The 19,694-nt window shown below is 39.5% G+C and overlaps 1 protein-coding gene across 9 annotated transcripts in view; it reads right to left on the bottom strand.

The window, feature by feature from the left end:
* The window catches only part of MAGI2 (membrane associated guanylate kinase, WW and PDZ domain containing 2), a 1,106,753-nt gene that overhangs the window by 223,855 nt on the left and 863,204 nt on the right, over positions 1-19,694 (bottom strand). For all 9 annotated transcript variants that reach the window (XM_065555069.1, XM_042859399.2, XM_065554827.1 and 6 more), the window contains exon 7: positions 414-471. In XM_065555069.1, coding sequence (XP_065411141.1) covers positions 414-471 — 58 coding nt within the window. The remainder of the gene's footprint in view (positions 1-413; positions 472-19,694) is intronic.

Genomic DNA, 19,694 nt, shown 5'->3' with positions numbered 1-19,694 from the left:
TACCGCAAAGTAAGACTACTCAGAAAAGTATCCTTATGAAGCAAAAATGATTAAGTTTTATTCTGTTCCTGGATTGGCAAGGATCTGCACCTTGTTTGATGTATGTCTAAAACTTGTTAAACAGAAAATAAAACACATTTGATTTAAATGCTCCCCTCAGCTTCCTCCCAAATATTTCTGGAATACACAGGATGAGATCAGGGCTCAAAAAGAAGTGACAGAGTAACCAGTTTGGAAGATACTGAAAATGTTCAGTCACTGCAACTATATTGGAGTCTGATAATTCCGGCATAATCTGAAGTCAAAGGGAGAAATAATTATGCCCACACCTTTCCAATTCAAACATTGCACAGGATATTAATATCAGGTTATGAAATATTAACAGCAAATTAATATTGAAGTTGGGAACTTACTCAACATAATAAGTGCCATAAATGGGATCATCAATTTTCTCCCAGCCATATGGAAGCTCTGAAAAACAAAGAGTTATCTCTCTCAGTAAATACAGCACAGAATGCCAAGATTTCTAGTAATGAAAGAGTAGAGTTTTATTGGGTGCTGACTGTAGCAACTGGATAGCAAAGTTGGATATAGTGCTCAAAGCCAATGCCAAGTTTTAGACACATGCCATGGCAGCGGCAAGTAGTAGTGACCTGAAAATTGGCATGCCAACCCAGAATTCTCATTCTTTAGAACAATACATTTTAGTTGAGCTACTTCTTTATTCTGCAGACAGCCATGCCAACCAGCAATAGCAGCATATCATGTATAATTTCATTGCCCAGTGATATGTTGGGATTCTTCTTCCAAAGGTACATATAGTATACAGTTGTATTTATTTAAAGGGAAGCTGTCAAGGTAAAAATCATAAAAAACTCCCAACACTGTCCATGTTACTAACCAGGACTTAAGAGTATTACAACTGTAGTTGGGAGCGCAAAAATCAAACTAAAAAAACCAACCCCATGGAGTGAATAATCATTAATGCTAAGGCAAGATAAATTTGATGGAGGCTTTGACTCACAAAACAATGGGGTATTCCTAACCTATTCCTATTTGGAGTGGGAGGAGATGAGGGAAGAGTATGTGGTCATGTAATTAAAGAATGAGGTTGCATGGACAACCTAAAGTCTCTGCCATGTACATTGGCCAAACCGGATAATCTCTACACAAAAGAATAAATGGACACAAATCAGATGTCAAGAATGATAAGATACAAAATCCAGTAGAAGAACAATCCAATCTCCCTGGTCACTCAACAACTGACTTTAAAATGGCAATTCTTCAACAAAACAACTTCAAAAACAGACTGCAATATGAAACTGCAGAACTGGAATTAATTTGCAAACTGGACACCATCAAATTAGGCCTGGGAGTGGATGGGTCATTACAAAAACTAATTTCCTCCTATTGTTACTCACACCTTCTTGCCAACTGTTTGAAATAGGCTACCCTCATTACCACTACAAAAGTGATTTTTCCTCCCTTGGTATTCTACTGTTAATTGAATTGTCTCATTAGACTGACCCCCCTGTTGAAAAGGCAACTCCCATCTTTTCATGTACTATGTATCTATACCTGCTACTGTATTTTCCACTCCATGCATCTGATGAAGTGGGTTCTAGCCCACAAAAGCTTATGCCCAAATACATTTGTTAGTCTCTAAGGTGCCACAAGTACTCCTTGTTGTTTTAACCTAAAGTCTGACGTCTCTTAGCTTTGGAGTGCTTGACTTTGCAACCTTATCACACTTTTAATATAGTTATTTTGAATGTAGTAAGTCTGTAAACCTAGGTCAGATAGAATCATCATCGTTCATATGCAATGTAAACCATTGGACTAGCAGGAGGTCCACTTGCATGACTTGAACTTAGCCCTTTGTTTCACAGCTATACTGTGGCTATTCACCCCTTGATGTGCTATAAAAGGCTGACAGAAAAGAAAGATTTAAATGACAAAGAGTGAGCTTGAAAGAGCTGCAGATAAGAACAGCTTTTAAAAATATTCTCTGCTGGATACCTCTCAAACAATCACATCTGAAATAGTAAACATTGGTTCTGCTCTGATTGAACCTGTTTAGACTGCTGTGGCATCTTAATGGGTAGGCAGAATTTCTGGCAGCAGTACTTCCTGGGCAGGTCTTCCTGTCACACTGTCCTGTGCAGGAGTTTCTGCTTTGACTGTCCCTGAAGCTATAAAGAATGAATAATCCTCCTGTGAAGACTGGCAGATGGTATTTAATTCAAAGAGGAACTCCACAGATGAGTAATTTAAAAGTCAAAAGCCTGTACCTTAATTTTTTTAGTCTAAGTTTTTCTACTATGACCATAATCAAGTCTTTCTAAAGTAAATAGAACCTTTTTTGGCAATCTGAATTTGAACAAAGTTTGTGTCTCTTTTCTGAGGGTATTTTAAAATTGCAATAGCAAATGCACAAATGCAAAACAATTAATTTAAATAATAAGGTGATCAATAGTGGAAGATCCTGGGGTTGTCCCCTCCAGATACCTGGCCAGAACTTTAAAACAATAAAAGAGACTGATTCTAGAAAATCCTTTACCGGTTTCACAGAGCCCTGTGCATCTTGACACTTGATTTAGGGAGCCTAAATATTCACACATGAGGCAAGTAGTGCATAGGTCCTGTGCTGACCATCAGTACAGAGGGGAATTTTATCCTCAGTGCATATATGATCAATACAACTCATATTTATGTCTTGCTATGAAGGCTCAGTGCTTTGCTTTAAAAAGCTCCTGTCCACCTGGGACACAACAATACAAGGGATTTGTCTTACAAACATAGACTCACACTTTATTTTATCTGCATACTGTGAGGCTTTCCTATTCCAATTTATTGTGTTAACTTAATGATAATAAAGATACTCTCCAGGAAATAAACAGGTAGCTAGTAAATATTTATATTTATATAAATATATATTGTATGTAAGTATATATATAAAAATAAGCAATTCTCTGTCATTAGGTTTCTTCCATTTGTGGAATCTTTTCAAAATTTATTGCAGTGTACGTTTTGCTGGAATTGGGAGTATCCCGTTTCTCTTTAGAGTTACACACTCTTAAGATTATACCTAAAGAACTTAGATACGGAGGTTGTATTTTCTGTGACTATACAAAAATAATGTGATGATTTATTATTAACCTATCAGTCCATGTTTTTCTAATGTAATGATGCATAACAGTATTTGTGAACTAGCCCAACTACTGATATTTCAGATGGACAATCCCATTTTCTAGTGTAAAAATCTGTAAAAAATTAATGAACTGGGCATATTATAGAGAACCCATTTTATTTTTTGAAATGGATGGATTAAATCACTAATTATCTAACATCATAGCATAGTCATTGATTCGGAAAAAAATGAAATTTAAAAATTACCTTTGTGTACCATAACAATAGATATAAACTCTACATAAGGGTATGCCCTAATTTCATTCTTCCATTTGAGATGCAGCCTGAGAGCTATGTTTAATTAAAATTCTACGCAGACCAGTCAAATGGATTTGCCAGAGCACAAATGTTGCTAGCTGAAGTTTGCAAGATAAGGTTAGCAGAGCATAGTTTAGTGCATAGCTGTTGTTAGAAGAATCTTCTGATACATTTGCTTTAAGCAGCCTCATGATTTTTTCCCCTGTCATTAAATAGTGGCATCTATTCTGTTTTCACTGTGGAACTGAAAGATTACACGAGGGCAATACTTTCATGTTTCATAAAATAGCAAGTTAGACATTTGAACAATGTTGGATGTGTGCATTGCAGTTATTCTTCATCATTTGGTCCACTGTGTCTGGTGCTGATTGTCAGGGATGAGAAGCAAGCAGTAAACATTTATAAAAGGACATTATTATAAACACAAAATGAAAGAGGCTACTTCTCACAACCGTAATTTGAGTTGGGAAGATGACTAACTTACATTGTGCTTTCCAATTTTCCTTTTGCGACAATGGGATATGGAGTTTTATAAACTTTACATAATTTCTGCAACCAGCAGCATCGCAGAAAGAACAACATTGTGTCAAAGATCTTTGCATTAATGAGACAAACTCAACTCTTTTTTATGCTTCTGAAACACCATTGACTTCAGTGGGGTTACCCTGGGTAACATAGGGGAAAATTTCATTCCATGTTGTTTACTTGGTCTTTTTTAAATCAATATAATATTTCACCTTCAGGGTTAGAAAAGCATTCTGATGGGATTTCTTCATATGATCTAGCAGAGCAATTGGTTCAAGAAAATGTGTAAAAAACATTAAGGTGAAAACCACAATAGTCTTTTGACAATACAGATATCAAGTTTGGACATAGAAATTCCTCTTTTTGTGACCATATATGTGCTGGATATACAGTATATGCACAGTGTAAATTGTACATTTTACATTTCATCCATTGCCAGAAACGTAGAATGCAGTTAGCAGCACAGTGATCATTGTCAGTTACAAAAAAAAAAAAAAAAAAAATCCCAACTACATGGCAACATTCAGTTACCTTGCTCACTATGCACATGAGCCAGGTTTTTAAATACAGAATGAGTCACCTTCTTTTAAACGTGTTAGTTAAATGCTGAAGTATTAACAAAAAGTCCTAGGTTTTCCACCAGATCCAACAAAAAAGCTTAAAAAAAAAAAAGATAAAACAGCTTTAATTTGCATACAAGCAGGTCATTTTAATAATTGATGGCAGTACCACCTCATTGCAGCCTGCTTATAGTAACAATCCAGATGCTACGTCTGTTATCTGAAAAGGTGCTGCTTTTCACATCCATTCTTAATGGTTTCACTGTACGTTCCCAGGGGATGGAAAGAAGGGAAGCGTTATGGATCTTCATATACTGAGATGAAGAAAATCCATTACCACATCACCAACAGGAAGGACTCATACTGTTGTAGTTCATGTAGTATTTGCTGTACACCACATTGGGGAAGAGACACAAAAGCGCTCCAAAGATTTTGGAACAACAGCCTGCATTGCATCACTGCCCTATTATATATATGTCAAGAGATTAATAAGAGAACATCTAAACAAAAGGTCAGTGGGATTTTCCTTGCATCAGTGTCAGTAAAAAGTGGTTGAAAAATAAAAATATGCCTGCTGCTACTGAAAGTGATTTTAGAGTCTAATACATGGAAGGAATTGTTCAAGAAGAATTCACCCTGGTGAAAAATATTATCCCTATAAAGCTATCAAAGTCAATGTCAGCTTGGGTCACTTACTATGGAAAAAGCCAGTCACACAAATTAGGACTCCTTGTGTAACCTATACAACAGACCTTCCTGATAATATTGAGTTTTTCCATTCACCAATCTGCATTCTTTGCTCATTTTGTGTTGGTTTGACTCCTCTTCTCTCTTTCCCCATTCAGCCTGTGTCTTCATAATCTAACTACATCCTGGACAAGTGTCTCATTCATGTTGTGTTAAAAAAATAGTACAAGGAACATATACTGTAGTCCAACTTGAATTATGCACAGCTGAAATTTCTATAAAAGTCTTTTCTGAATACTAGTTAATCATCTAAGTTTAGATGCTCAATTGATACTACAAACATCCAAGAGAATGTTCTCATTGACTACATGAGAGGATATATCAAACAAATACACCTCTACCTTGATATAACGCTGTCCCTGGAGGCCAAAAAATCTTACCGTGTTATAGGTGAAACTGCGTTATATTGAACTTGCTTTGATCCACCAAAGTGTGCAGCCCTGCACCCCCGGAGCACTGCTTTACCGCGGTATATCCGAATTCTAGTTATATCAGGTAGCGTTATATCGAGGTAGTGGTGTACAATAGCTATGTGGTTGCCATTTGGAAAGGGTTACAGATCACCTTAGAAAACTCAGCAAAAATGTATGAGATACTGTATATTCATTCAGACAATTATTCAGCACAAATGAGAGAAGTCCTTATTGGGCAGCCATCCATGAAGCTTTTGAAAGCCTTATGATGAAACCCATCTTCAGTCTGCTATAGCCCTCTAAACTAACAGTTTGAGAAACCTGTCCAGGTTTGCAAACACTGACCGTATTTAAAATTCAAAAATGCAGATCACTGATCCCAACTACACTATATTAACTTACAAAACAAAGGATATGAAAAAAAATGAACTGGATGAAAAATTGAAGGCTAAATCTCTCACTGGCTTAATGACTCTTATCACACAGATATTAGGACAAACAACCCTGCAACCACAAAGAAAGTAGCTTCATTCTTCAAATTCTTACAGACTCTTACAAACCACTCACTTAGAAAACCCACCAGCTCTCAGTCAAAACTATGTTTACCCAATTCAATCCAAACACCAAAATAACTCTGTTCTCCAACTGCCATCCTCATGTCAGCAAATCCCACATACACATTGTCATTGAATTCCACATCCTGTCTGTAACTACAAACTATTTCACTAACTATTTATTCTCATGGATACGAGGTTGCATATCATTTTTTCCCTGTGCAATGGAAACACTGAGTGCCTGAGTAGGTAGTCTACTTGCACTAAAATATATTTCATATCTATTAAATACATTGGCTGTAGGGCGTTGACTTGACAACTACTCACTGCAATACATAATGTCTTTAATTATCCACATCTTGTGTCAATCAGTTTCAGAGATTAGTAATATTTAGTCTAGTCTATCAGTTTTTGTTTTCTCCCAGAGTTGCTAAAATAAGACAGTTACTTACCTGTATGGTGACTGTTGTTCTTTGAGATATGGGTGCAGACGTGTATTCCACTTAGGTGTGTGTGTGCCTAGTGCACCAAAGCCAGTGAACTTTACCCTGCAGTACCCGTAGGGGAGGCGCTTGCAACCTTCTGGCTCCTTAGGCCGTCCCTTCATTATTTAAGGGCAGTACCATCCTGACCCTCTCAGTTCCTTCACATCAAATGCCAATAGTTGAGATCCAATGGAGAGCGGTGGAATACACGTGTCATAAATAGATAGTTAAGGGTTAATGCCTCTTTTACCTGTAAAGGGTTAAGAAGTTCACCTAACCTAGCTGACACCTGACCAAAGGAACCAATGGGGGGGATAAGATTGTTCAAAAGGAAGGAGGGAAGTTTCCTTTGTTTAGAGTTTAGTTTCAGTTTTGACCGGAGTGGGAAAGTCCCAGAAATCAGCCTCTTATGAAGTAGTGAGTATTAGTGAAGGGAATAAATAGGTTTATGTTTATTTTCTTTGTAACTTGTCTTGGGCATTAGGGAATAATCAAATTGGGTAAATTTTGTGTAACTAAGTTTTTGCCAGGGGGACATCCTTTGTGTTTTGAATCTGTTGTCTGTGAGATCAGCTGGTATGCTATCTCCCAGAGGATTTTCTTTTACCTTTCTTTTCTTTAATTAAAAGTCTTATTTTTAAGAACCTAATTAATTTTTCCTTGTGTTAAGATCCAAGGAGATTGGATCTGGACTCACCAGGAATTGGTGGGGGAAAGGAGGGGGGATGGTTAAATTCTCCTTGTGTTAAGATCCAAGGGTTTGGATCGGTGTTCACCAGGAAATTGGTGAAGAGTCTCTCAAGGCTACCCAGGGAAAGGAGTTAGAACTTGGGAGTGGTGGCAGCAAAACCAGATCGAAACTGGTTATTCAGTTTAGGGGCTAACAAGCAGGTCCCCATATCTGTACTCTAAAGTCCAGAGTGGGGGTGAAACCTATGACAACATGTCTGCACCTACAGCTCAAAGAACAACAGTTACTCTATAGGTAGGTAACTATCTTTTCTTCTATAAGTGGTTGCAGATGTATATTCCACTCAGGTGACTCACAAGCTGTAGCAGGTGAGCTTGGACTCTGCTTAAAGAATGACTGCAAAACTGCCTTCCAAAGTTTGCATCCAATCTAGATGCAGCCATAATTGCATAGTGTTTGGTAAAAGTATGTGTGGAAGACCAGGTAGCAGCAATATGTATATTGAAACATAGTGAGAAATGCCACTGATATCACTTGGGCCCCAGTTGAATGAGTACCTAACCTTTGTGAGGTATGGCCTGAGCTACTCCAATTACCATTGTAAAAAAAGGAAATTATCCTGCTGGAAATAGTCCATGAGGAGACCACCCAACCTTTCATCTGATCCGCATAAGAGACAAAAACATGACATGATGAACAAAATGGTTTAGTTCTCTCCAAATAAAATGACACAGTCTCACATCCAGTGCATGAAGGAGCTGTTCATCTGTGTTTGAGTGTGGCTTAGGAAAAAATATAGGTAAGTATTTTATCTGGTTCAGGTGAAACTACTTCAGACAGAAGTCTTGGATGCAGTCTTAGGAACACTTTGTTTTTGAAAACTGGATATATGGGGGTTTTGCCAAGTTGCCAGGGGCTCAAACAGAGTACCCAAAAGGGCAGCCATCACAATATTAAGGAACTGCTTCTTTTACTAGTGGAAAAAATATGAATGATTCCTCTTAGAAATCACTGAACCATGGAGTTTGAGAAAAATTGACTTCCCTTGGATCAGAGGATGGAACACCAAGATTGCCACTAAGTGGACCCCCCCCCAATGAATAAATGAATGTCACTTGAGAATTCTTTAAGGAATGTAACATTTTGTCAGTTTTCTCTGAAAATAAAAATCGACTGTCAAAGGATAAATCCTCAATTGTCTGTTGGGCCTCCAGAGCCATACCAGAATTCTGCAACAAAGAAGCCCTTCTCAGAGTTACAGCAGAGGCCATAACTCTAGAAGAAGGAATCACCATGTCCAAAGCGGACAGTAGTGACTTACAGATTGCTGCTCAATGGCCTTGCACAATGAAAGCCTTAAACTCTTACCCAGAGGATTCTGGCAACTTATCTGTAAATTTTGCTACAACTTCCCAATTTATAAAGTTGTACTTTGTGTGACAAAGTTCCTTCACTATCTTGGTGGGTCCTGCACTTATTGGCAGATTTTCTTGCCTCAGAGATTCACCATGTGGGTTGGGGAACAGCCCAGAGACCTTCCCCTCTGGTAGAACCCAGAGTCCAGGTCAATTGGGAGGTTTGGGGGAAACCCGGTCCGCCCTCTGCTCCGGGTTCCAGCCCAGGGCCCTGTGGACTGCAGCTGTCTATAGTGCCTCCTGGAACAGCTGCACAACAGCTACAATTCCCTGGGCTACTTCCCCATGGCCTCCTCCCAACACCTTCTTTCTCCTCGCCACAGGACTTTCTTCTTGGTGTCTGTTAATGCTTATATTCCTCAGTCCTCCAGCAGCACATCCTCTCACTCCCAGCTCCTTACACCCATACCACAAGCTGAAGTGAGCTCCTTTTTAAACCCAGATGCCCTGATTAGCCTGCCTTAATTAATTCTAGCAGCTTCTTGATTGGCTGTAGGTGTTCTAATCAGCCTGTCTGCCTTAATTGTTTCCAGAAAGTTTCTGATTGTTCTGGAACCTTCCCTGTTACCTTACCCAGGGGGAAGAGACCTACTTAATCTGGGGCTAATATATCTGCCTTCTATCACTCTCCTGTAGCCATCTGGCCTGATCCTGTCACATTTGATAAAAATATTTGCTGATTGGAAACATGTATTTGTAAGGTGTGGGAAGAAAGTTTGTTCTACATCAATCTTTTACAGTCCTTGTCTTTTGACTTATATCTCCCCTGTCTTAACCTCTCATTAGCTTTTACAACATTACAACAAATGAGAGTTAGACAGCAGATGTGTGTAGAAGCACTGAAAACCAGAAAGAGGCACATAGTATCTCTTATCAGTACGCGTCACTATAGGTGAAAGGATGCTGGGGTGTTCCCTAGAGTCTTTGCAGATCCAAGATCATTCACTTATGGGGAAAGACACTCTTCCCTTATGGAGGGTATCCTGAACAAACTCAGTCTGAATACCCAAAGTTGAAGCCACATACCTCAGGAGGTCCAATATGTTTTAAATTCCTCAGGTACAAGGATGGAAGAATCTGGCACTGCAGAGACATTTGGTGGTAAAGAGGATAATAGAAGCAGAGCCAATGGAATCTCCTGTGACGCCTGTACAGGGGTGCTGGAACAATTTGTATAGTGGGGGTGCTGAGAGCCATTGAACCAATCTGTGAACCCTGTATATGATGGAAACCACTTCAAGCCAGGGGGTGCAGCAGCACCCCCAGCACCTCTAGTTCCAGCACCTATGCACCTGTAATAATGGTTCAGGCTGAACTTGTTCAGTAGGAGCAACCTTCGTCTGTGGCTGTAGCATCGGAGGTTCAGGAGGAGAGGCTACCGGGGGAATAGGTGACCTTACTCTGGCTTGAGCCACGGATTGGGATCTCACCATCTGTGGAATATTCCAGCGGTTCCAAGGAGGTCACTGTGGGTAGAGGTGCGGCACTGGTGGCCAGGAGGGACTGGGACAAGGATCCCATTCTTGCTATGGGAGCGGTACTGATATCAGTACCGATGGTGATTCCTGGGAGGTCTCAACAACTTTTGAGAGTGATACTAAGAAGGCAAGGGAGAGGAGGAAGATGTCTCTGAGCACGACCCCATGGAACCTTCGAAATAGTCCACGGACAGCGGAAGGGCAAATAAATGTCTAGCCTTATCCAAAGTTCAGAATGCAGGGTGTACTGGTAGTGACAAAGGTAAAGCAGTTGGTGCATTAAGTACTTATAGGAGCCTTGCATTCATGCTCAGTACCAGAGCTGACATTGATAGTAAGCTGGAGCCAGCACCGGTCCCATAGATGCAGTGTGCATGGACTAGTCATTGTCACCGAAGATAATACCTGTCCCTCAGTTCCAAAAAGGTGGGTGATCTCAACTCCGCACCCTGAATTGCAAGAGGTGCAGAAAACAGTGCCAACAATAACGGCAGGTCTGCAACATCTCCAGATGGTGCTGAGGATGCCAAAGTAGTCAGTACAGTGGAACGTTCCTGCATTAATGGAGAGCCAGGAACAGACAAACAAAGCAATTCTGATGCTGCCTGGTCCGCCACTGGTGTGGAAACAGTCAGTGCTGACACCATCGTCAGTACTGAACTCAACAGATGACCTGCAGACTGTACTGGAGCCAATGGTTTGGAGTCCATTTGCTCTTGTCATGGTACCAAGGAATGCATAGACAGGCCTGCTCTATCTCACATACTGGGTGAAATCACAATGCTGGTCTGCACTCCTCTTAGAAAGGGAGGAAGAATCTCTCCTAGCTCTGGAACGGTTTCCATCAGTTTTATGAGATCTTTTTCCTAGAACTGTCTCTTTTCTTCCTGGGAAAGGAATCTGAACCTGTCTGAACAACAGCCTTGCTGGCATAGATGCCCTCTGGCAGCCTGATGATCTGTGGAGGTTCCTGGTGCTGAAACAGGCCTCATGACCTGCTCCAGAAGTTGCTGATTCAAGAGCAAGTCTCTGACCACCTGTGTTCTCTTCTTGAATGACTTGCAGATAGAGGACTTGTCTTTAATGTGCCCTTCCCCAGAGCTCAAAAAACATCAATATGCAAAAACTTTCTGGCAAAACCTGAACATTTTGGAGGAAAGCAACACTGAGAAAAAGTTTTAGTCAAAAACCCAATTTTCCATTGAAAAAAATATTTTGCTTTTGTATTTCCTAGTCCTTCATCTTTACTACTACAGTATTTCTCACCCACACTTGTTGCATGGTATCTAATGTTTTAGGTGGTGTTTTCAAAATGATTCAGTATTGGCCTAAATCAGTTCCCATTGAAGTCAGATTGCATTTTACCAATGATTGTCAATAGGAAGGGTTTGGCCAATGCTGAACACTTTGAAAATCCCACCCTTAAATTGCAAGCCCTCTGGGGCTGTTTTGATATGTATCTATGGCATCCAGTGTGATCACTGTAATAGTTACATGTTACATACTGTGACAGACCCAGACCAGTGGGGTACAGGAGTCTGGTAGAGGGCAAATATACTGGTCACTGGATGAGTAGTTTTCTGTTCCCTAAGTGACCAGAGCAGGGGCTGCACTAGAGTAATCAGGAACCAGCTAGAACCAATTAAGACAGGCAGAATAATTAAGACACCTGGAGCCAATTAAGAAACTGCTAGAATCAATTAGGACAAGCTAGCTAATCAGGACACCTGTGTTTAAAAAGGACCTCACTTCAGTTTGTGGTGTGCATGTGAGGAGCTGGGAGCAAGAGGAGCTGAGAGTGAGAAGACATATTGCTGGAAGACTGAGGAATACAAGCATTATCAAACACCAGGAGAAAGGACCTGTGGTGAGGATAAAGAAGGAGTTGGGAGGAGGTATGAAGTAGCCCAGGGAGTTGTAGCTGTCGCACAGCTGTACCATGAGGCACGCTAGACAGCTGCAGTCCACAGGGTCCTGGGTTGGAACCCGGAGTAGAGGGCGGGCCCGGGTTCCCCCCAAACCTCCCAACTCCTGATCAGACACAGGAGGAATTGACCTGGACTGTGGCTTCTACCAGAGGGGAAGGTCTCTGGGCTGTTTCCCGACCCACATGGTGAATCTGTGAGGCGAGAAAATCCGCCAATAAGCGCAGGACCCATCAAGGTAGAGGAGAAAGTTTGTCACAATAAATAGTTCCCAAGAATAGTTCAGGAGTACTGTATTTTGTTGATACTGTGGTTATGACATTAAGTCATATGGTATTGCACTCTCCATGTAACTAACTCCTTTTGCCCCTGGAAAAGGAGACTACAGTATATAAACTCTATTCAATGTCATCAATTTGTATTACTCAGTTCAGTAGGATTGCTGTACTCTTAACGTTCTGACCTGGAACACCATCCCTTTGAAAGTGATTTTATTAAAACAGCTTTACAATGGTAAATTTTTTGATCTTTGAAGACAACATATTGGAAAATGATATTCTTTTTGATCCTTTTAGTGTTTGAGTTTTTCAACCTTTGATACCTGATTATTGACTTTATAAATTCAGCTTTTTTTACACACTGACGTTTGCTGCCTAATAGGTGACTGATCTTATTACATTGGAATTTCTTTTCTCACATTTGCTTTTCAACCTCTTTTTTATTTCTCTTACTATGTCCTTTAATATTTAATAATCTACATGAAGAGCGTAAGGAGTTTCTGACCACTCTGAACTATTATTATAACCTAGAAACTTTAAATTTGGTTACTGACCCAGCAAGCCACATGAAAAATTAGTTTCTAGAACAACAATCTGCTGTTCTACATACAAGCATCTCATGTCTGTAGCCAAAGGCTAATGCCCATCTTTAATATAAAAATAGTTGGCTGCCCACATTCTTGCTCTTGGTACAAGTGAGGAAAAAAGATGATCACTCAGGTAAAAAGAAAAAACAGAATATTTTTATCTTTCATTTTCACTGCTGATATTTACCCCAAATACACCAGTCAGTTCAAGATATAAGGAAATAAGGGAACTTGACCTGCCCGCACTCTGATACATTCAGAGTATGTGAAAGGTGCAATGGAGGCTGTCATGGAGGTTACAAAAAAGCAAATATTTTAAGGCTAAGAAGGTCTGATGCGTTCACAAGGTATTCCAACACCCTAAATCTGCCCAGCAAAGCCCAGACAGTAACAGGTGCCAGGGCAAATCCTTGCTGTAATCACGCTAATCTCCAGTTTAGGTGAGACAAGTAACACCATTTTGGAATCTATTAATGGGAGCTAAGAACAGAATGTACACATGGGGTGGGATTTTCAACAGTGAGGAGCACTCAATCCTACTTCAGCCAGTCGCTCAGACAAACAAGTTTGGTTACAATTTGCAGGAGATAATGCCGCCCACGTCTTGTTTACAATGTCATCTGAAAGTGAGAACAGGCATTTGCATACCACTGTTGTAGCTGGCGTTGCAAGATATTTACGTACCAGATGCGCTAAAGATTCATATGTCCCTTCACGCTTCAATCACCATTCCGGAGAACATGTGTCTGTACTGATGACGGGTTCTGCTCGATAACAATCCAAAGCAGAGCGGACCGACGCGTGTTCATTTTCATCATCTGAGTCAGATGCTGCCAGCAGAAGGTTGATTTCTTTTTTGGTAGTTTGGGTTCTGGAGTTTCTGCATCTGAGTGTTGCTCTTTGAAGACTTCTGAAAGCATGCTCCACACCTTGTCCCTCTCAGATTTTGGACGGCCCTTCAAATTCTTAAACCTTGGGTCAAGTGCTGTAGCTATTTTTAGAAATCTCACATTGGTACCTTCTTTGCTTTTTATCAAATCTGCTGTGAGAAAATGTTCTTAAAACAAACATGTGCTGGGTCATCATCCGAGACTGCTATAACATGAAATATATGTCAGAATATGCCGGTAAAACGGAACAGGAGACATACAATACTCCCTCAAGGAATTCAGTCACAAATTTAACTAACACATAATTTTTTTAAAATGAGCATGGAAGCATGTCCTCTGGAATGGTGGCCGAAGCATGAAGGGGCATATGAATGTTTATCATATCTGGCACGTAAATATCTTGTAACACTGGCTACAAAAGTGCCATGCAAATACCTGTTCTCACTTTGAGGTGACATTGTAAATAAGAAGCAGGCAACAGTATCTCCCGTCAATGTAAACAAACTTGTTTGCCTTAGCGATTGGCTGAACAAGAAGTAGGACTGATTGGACTTGTAGGCTCTAAAGTTTTACATTGTTTTGTTTTTCAGTGCAGTTATGTAACAAGAAAATCTACATTTGTAAGTTACACTTTAACAATAAAGAGATTGCACTACAGTACTTGTATGAGGTGAATTAAAAAATATATTTCTTTTGTTTATCATTTTTATAGTGCAAATATTTGTAATCAAAAATAATAATACAAAGTGAGCACTGTACACTTTGTATTCTGTGTTGTAATAGAAATGAATATATTTGAAAATGTAGAAAAACATCCAAAATATTTAATACATTTCAATTGATATTCTATTGTTTAACAGTGCGATTAATCACGATTAATTTTTAAAATTGCAATTAATATTTTGGAGTTAATTGTGTGAGTTAATGGCAATTAATTGACAGCTCTCTCTCTTTCTCTCTCTCTCTCTCTCTTTATATATATATATATATATATATATATATATATATATATATATATAAAAATATAAAAATCAGCCTTTCTAAATGTACCCCCTGTTCTCATCTCAACCACACTAATCAAACTAACAGGCAGTAATCCCTGGATAAATAGTGTACTACCGCTGCCCCACCATTCTTCTAGTGTAGACCCTTTCAACATAATCTGTTCAACTCATCAATGCTATGCAAATATAATTAGGCAAATAATCCAGTATTGCCCAAGTAATGCCAAGCATTACATAATCATGAGTCAGACCCCCAAATACCATGAGATTAGTTTAAAAATCATGAGATTTTTTTAAACTAAATTCTTGACTCTTTTATTTGCCTTCTGTTTGACTGAGCCTTTGGTGTCTATATTTTCAAACTTTTCTCTACAACCATGAGAGCTAAAAGCTTATATTTTAAAACTTGAAAGCTAATATTCTGATGTTGTTTCCTGACTGTAGGAGTTGGGGCTTTAACTGAAACACCAAACATCATGAAACTCATGTTTTGTTTTATTTTGTGGTGTTGTTGTTGTTGTTTTTTAATTGCAAGATTTGTCAACAAGCCTACTACAACTTTTCCTTTGCAACAAAGAAACCTATAACAGTGAGAAACTGTTAAGAGACCGCTAAACTGGTAATTCCAGTTGCACTTATTGTCTTCCACAAGCAAAGTTATGCACTTATTTAAATTTTATCAAACCACAAAATATATTAAAGCCTTACAGAGATTATTACTTCCTCCCCAAAGTAACATCCACAAAGAGAAAGGCACTGTAGAAACAACCAAAGTCCTTGGGCAAAGTGTTCAAAAGTGCTTAACCCAGGGATTGGCAACCATTGGGACATGGCCTGCCAGGGTAAGACGGTCTTTTTACCTGCTGCGTCTGGTTCGCAGCTCCAGGCCAATAGGGGCGTGGGAAGCAGCAGCCAGCACATCCCTCAGCCTGCGCTGCTTCCTGCAGCCCCCATTGGCCAGTGAGAGCCGCGATCGGCCAAACCCTGCGGACACGGCAGGTAAACAAACTGGCCCGGCCGGCCAGAGTGCTTATCCTGGTGGGCTGTGTGCCAAAGGCTGCCGATACCTGGTTTAAGACCTAAAATTTCAAAAGGGGCTAGTGATTTTGTGTGCGTCAATTTTGTACGCCCAATTTAAGACAAGTTAAACGATCCTAATTTTCAGAGGACAGGTGCTCACACTTTCTGGAAATCAGGCCTTCTTAATGTGTTTCAACTTGGGCTACAATAATTGAGGCATCCAAAATCACTGGACACTTTTGAAAATTTAGGCTTAAGTGACTTAGGAGCCTATATTACTGCACCACCTGTTGCTTACCCCAAACCCCTTTTCAAGATCTGAAGATATGTTTCCTCTGAAATGTATAAAGGGAGAACATTAATGAGCATTCTCAGTTTGCTAGCAGCTTGCTTCCCCTCAATAAATCTTATTTTGTGCACAGCTGAAGTTATTTGTTCTACTCAGAGGCAGAAAATTTCAATGGTATTTTCATACAGTACATAACAAGAAATATTGGCTTAAAGCTTAAGATCACTTAAGATTCAGATTTTCCCCTCTTTAGTAATAAATTATTACAACCTCCATCAAAGGAAGGAGAAAGTCCTTCATATTATAGTGCCCCTTGATATATATTAGCTAAAACTAGGGCCACATGATTTTCTGGGGCCTGCTGATATATAGAGTCCTGCAGATCTGTGGATATCCATGGATCATATTTGCGGATCATGGATTGGATGCGGATACAAATTTTGTATCCATACAGGGCTCTACTGTTATATATTCAAATTAATATGATTTAATTAATGTAGCCTTGCAAATAACCGACTTACTTTTCTATCAAACTCAGAAAACCCTCTTTACATTACTACACCTGCTCTACCATATCTCTAAAGTCCTCAGACAACTTTTCAAAATGTCATTTAGCACAATACATTTGCCCTTTGTTTTCTTTCCTGGGGAATTCTTCAGAAAAAGTGGCTATTCTATATTTCAAGTCAGTGAATCAAATACTAGAGCCTTATTATTAAAAAGGGATAGAGAAATGTATAAGCATTAGTACCATCCAGATAAGGCTAAGACTAATCAAATCTCATGCTTTGAGGGATAAACTGAGTGTCTGCAAGTGGTCAGGAAAGAATTCCTTCTTTGTCTCCTATATCCATCTGTGTAAAATTGGATAGATGCATTCATCAGGGACGGGGCGGGGGGTATTAAATTCCTCAGAAGCATCAGGTATTGGCCACTATTGGAGACAGGACCTAAGAGGAAATGGATCAATAGTCGGATCCAATATGGCAAATTGTACATTTCTTTTCTGTACCTTGTGACCACTGCAGTGGTATGCAACGACACTGAAGTACCTTGCACTAGGCACCTCACAAATTATTTACTACCATCCCTGGAGTGTTATGGTTTTTAGTAACATGTTCAACAGTTCTGGACAGTAGCCATATTTATGGATTATGTGTTAAAATACTATGATGAAGGGTATGGTATAAGAATATTAGATAGCTATGACAAATAAAACAGATTTGACAGTGATTAAGATATTAAATAAACTAGATTTACACTACTGAATTAGAGATTAGAATCTGCATGTAATTCCTCAGTAGCTTCATTGTTTTTCTGTAGAAGTCTAAACAGAAGATGTAAAAATCACTTTGTATTTGTTTTGGTTTGTTGCACAATAGATAATACTCTGTTTTAGTTACGTATAACCACCTTCTGAAACTTATAGTAATAGCTTACTCATCATTATACAATAGCATTAGTTATATTTATGGGGACACTCAAATTGAGTCATTCCAAACTTTAAATATTACGTTAGAAATCCCTTGGCATTCTAATGACAAGGAAATATGTATGAATCTGGAAGATTATTTTCCTTTTATTTCAATTATAATACCATCTGCCAAAACTCACTGAGTCTCAAAATGTTTCTTTTCTGACAGCTTCAGAAAGGAACTTTGCATGAGAAACAGGCATCTGTTCTTTACTTAATCTACAAATGACACATTTTGTTTGCATTCACAAGGGCATTTTGCAAATTTAGCGTCAATTAATATGCCAATTGGTGACACTGACAAAATCAGATTCTTAACTAAGTCACATTTCCTTCAACAGTTTTAACTCTATGGAATAAAAATAGAGTGTAGTAAAAAGGTCTAATCACATTTTGAGTATTCATTTATTAATATTCTCTACCTGTTATAATAGTCGAACATACCAGCACTTATATTACATATGGGAAGGCAAAATAATATTTGCACATTAACATTCTAATGGTTTGCATCAATTCCTTTTTTTTGTTTTGTTTTGTGAGATGTCATGAAACTGAAAATTGGCAGCAGGACCGGCTCCAGCGTTTTTGCTGCCCCAAGTGGGGGGAGAAAAAAAAAAAAAGCAATCAGCGGCAGCTCTACCACCGCCGCTTCATTCTTCGGCTGCAATTTGGCGGCAGGTCCTTCCCTCTGAGAGGGACTGAGGGACATGCTGCTGAATTGCCGCCCATTCCGTTGGCCGCCCCGAGCACCTGCTTGCTGCGCTGGTGCCTGGAGCCGGCCCTGATTGGCAGCAATTTGCATCACATACATTCCCTTCCCCTCCAGTGTAGAAAACTGCAGGAGGCTAAAGTTGTGTAAACCTTTTGATAGTGAGACCTAAACCACACAAAGCTCAGCTGTAGTTCATGGGAACCTTTCCTCCCCATTCCCCCATTTTATAAACTTAATGCACTAACTCAGGCCACCGGCCCCAAAGAAGAGGCTGTGACGTTGTGCAGTCTATATGGTTTTATAAAAACTTGATAATAAGTCAATATAATATAACTGAGATAGTTTTAGAGAAAATACAGTAATAAGTGAATGTAACGTAACTGGGATATGCTTCATGCAAAAAGTCTCTTGTAAGGTATCATTACAAAGCTTATAATCTACTGAGTATGATCATCTGATTTGTATAAATGTACCACTCTTGTATCTAAAACTAGAAATATAAAATGTAACTCTGAGGAGCCATCATGGAGAATCCCCTAGCTACCACCTGAGCTGCAACAAGAGCTGTACCAGGGGAAAGAATTGTGCCCAGGCCTGGAAGGTGTCCAGTCTGAGAAAAAACTTACTGAAGCATCTCTGAGGGTGAGATTATCTGTATTCAGTTTGATTAGGCATAGATTTGCGCATTTTATTTTATTTTGCTTGGTGACTTACTTTGTTCTGTCTGTTACTATTTTGAACCACTTAAATCCTACTGTCTGTATTTAATAAAATCACTTTCTATTTAGTAATTCACTCAGAGTATGTATTAATACCTGGGGGAGCAAACAACTGTGCATATCTCTCTATCAGTGTTATAGAGGGCGAACAATTTATGAGTTTGCCCTGCATAAGCTTTATGCAGGGTAAAACGGATTTATTTGGGTTTAGACCCCATTGGGAGTTGAGCATCTGAGTGCTAAAGACAAGCGCACTTCTGTAAGCTGTTTTCAGGTAACTTGCAGCTTTGGGACAGGAGATTCAGACCCTGGATCTGTGTCTGGAGCCAGACGGGAGTGTCTGGCTCAGCAAGACAGGGTGCTGGAGTCCTGAGCTGGCAGGGAAAACAGAAGCAGGGGTAGTCTTTGCACATCTGGTGGCAGCTCCCAAGGGGGTTTCTGTGATCCAACCCATCACAGAGGCCTCTTGAATATTTGGAAG

This window comes from Chrysemys picta, chromosome 1 (assembly GCF_011386835.1).
Source record: "Chrysemys picta bellii isolate R12L10 chromosome 1, ASM1138683v2, whole genome shotgun sequence".
Taxonomy (NCBI): Eukaryota; Metazoa; Chordata; order Testudines; family Emydidae; genus Chrysemys; species Chrysemys picta.
Note: the sequence above shows the minus strand (reverse complement) of the source record. Positions and strands in the feature narration are given on the sequence as shown.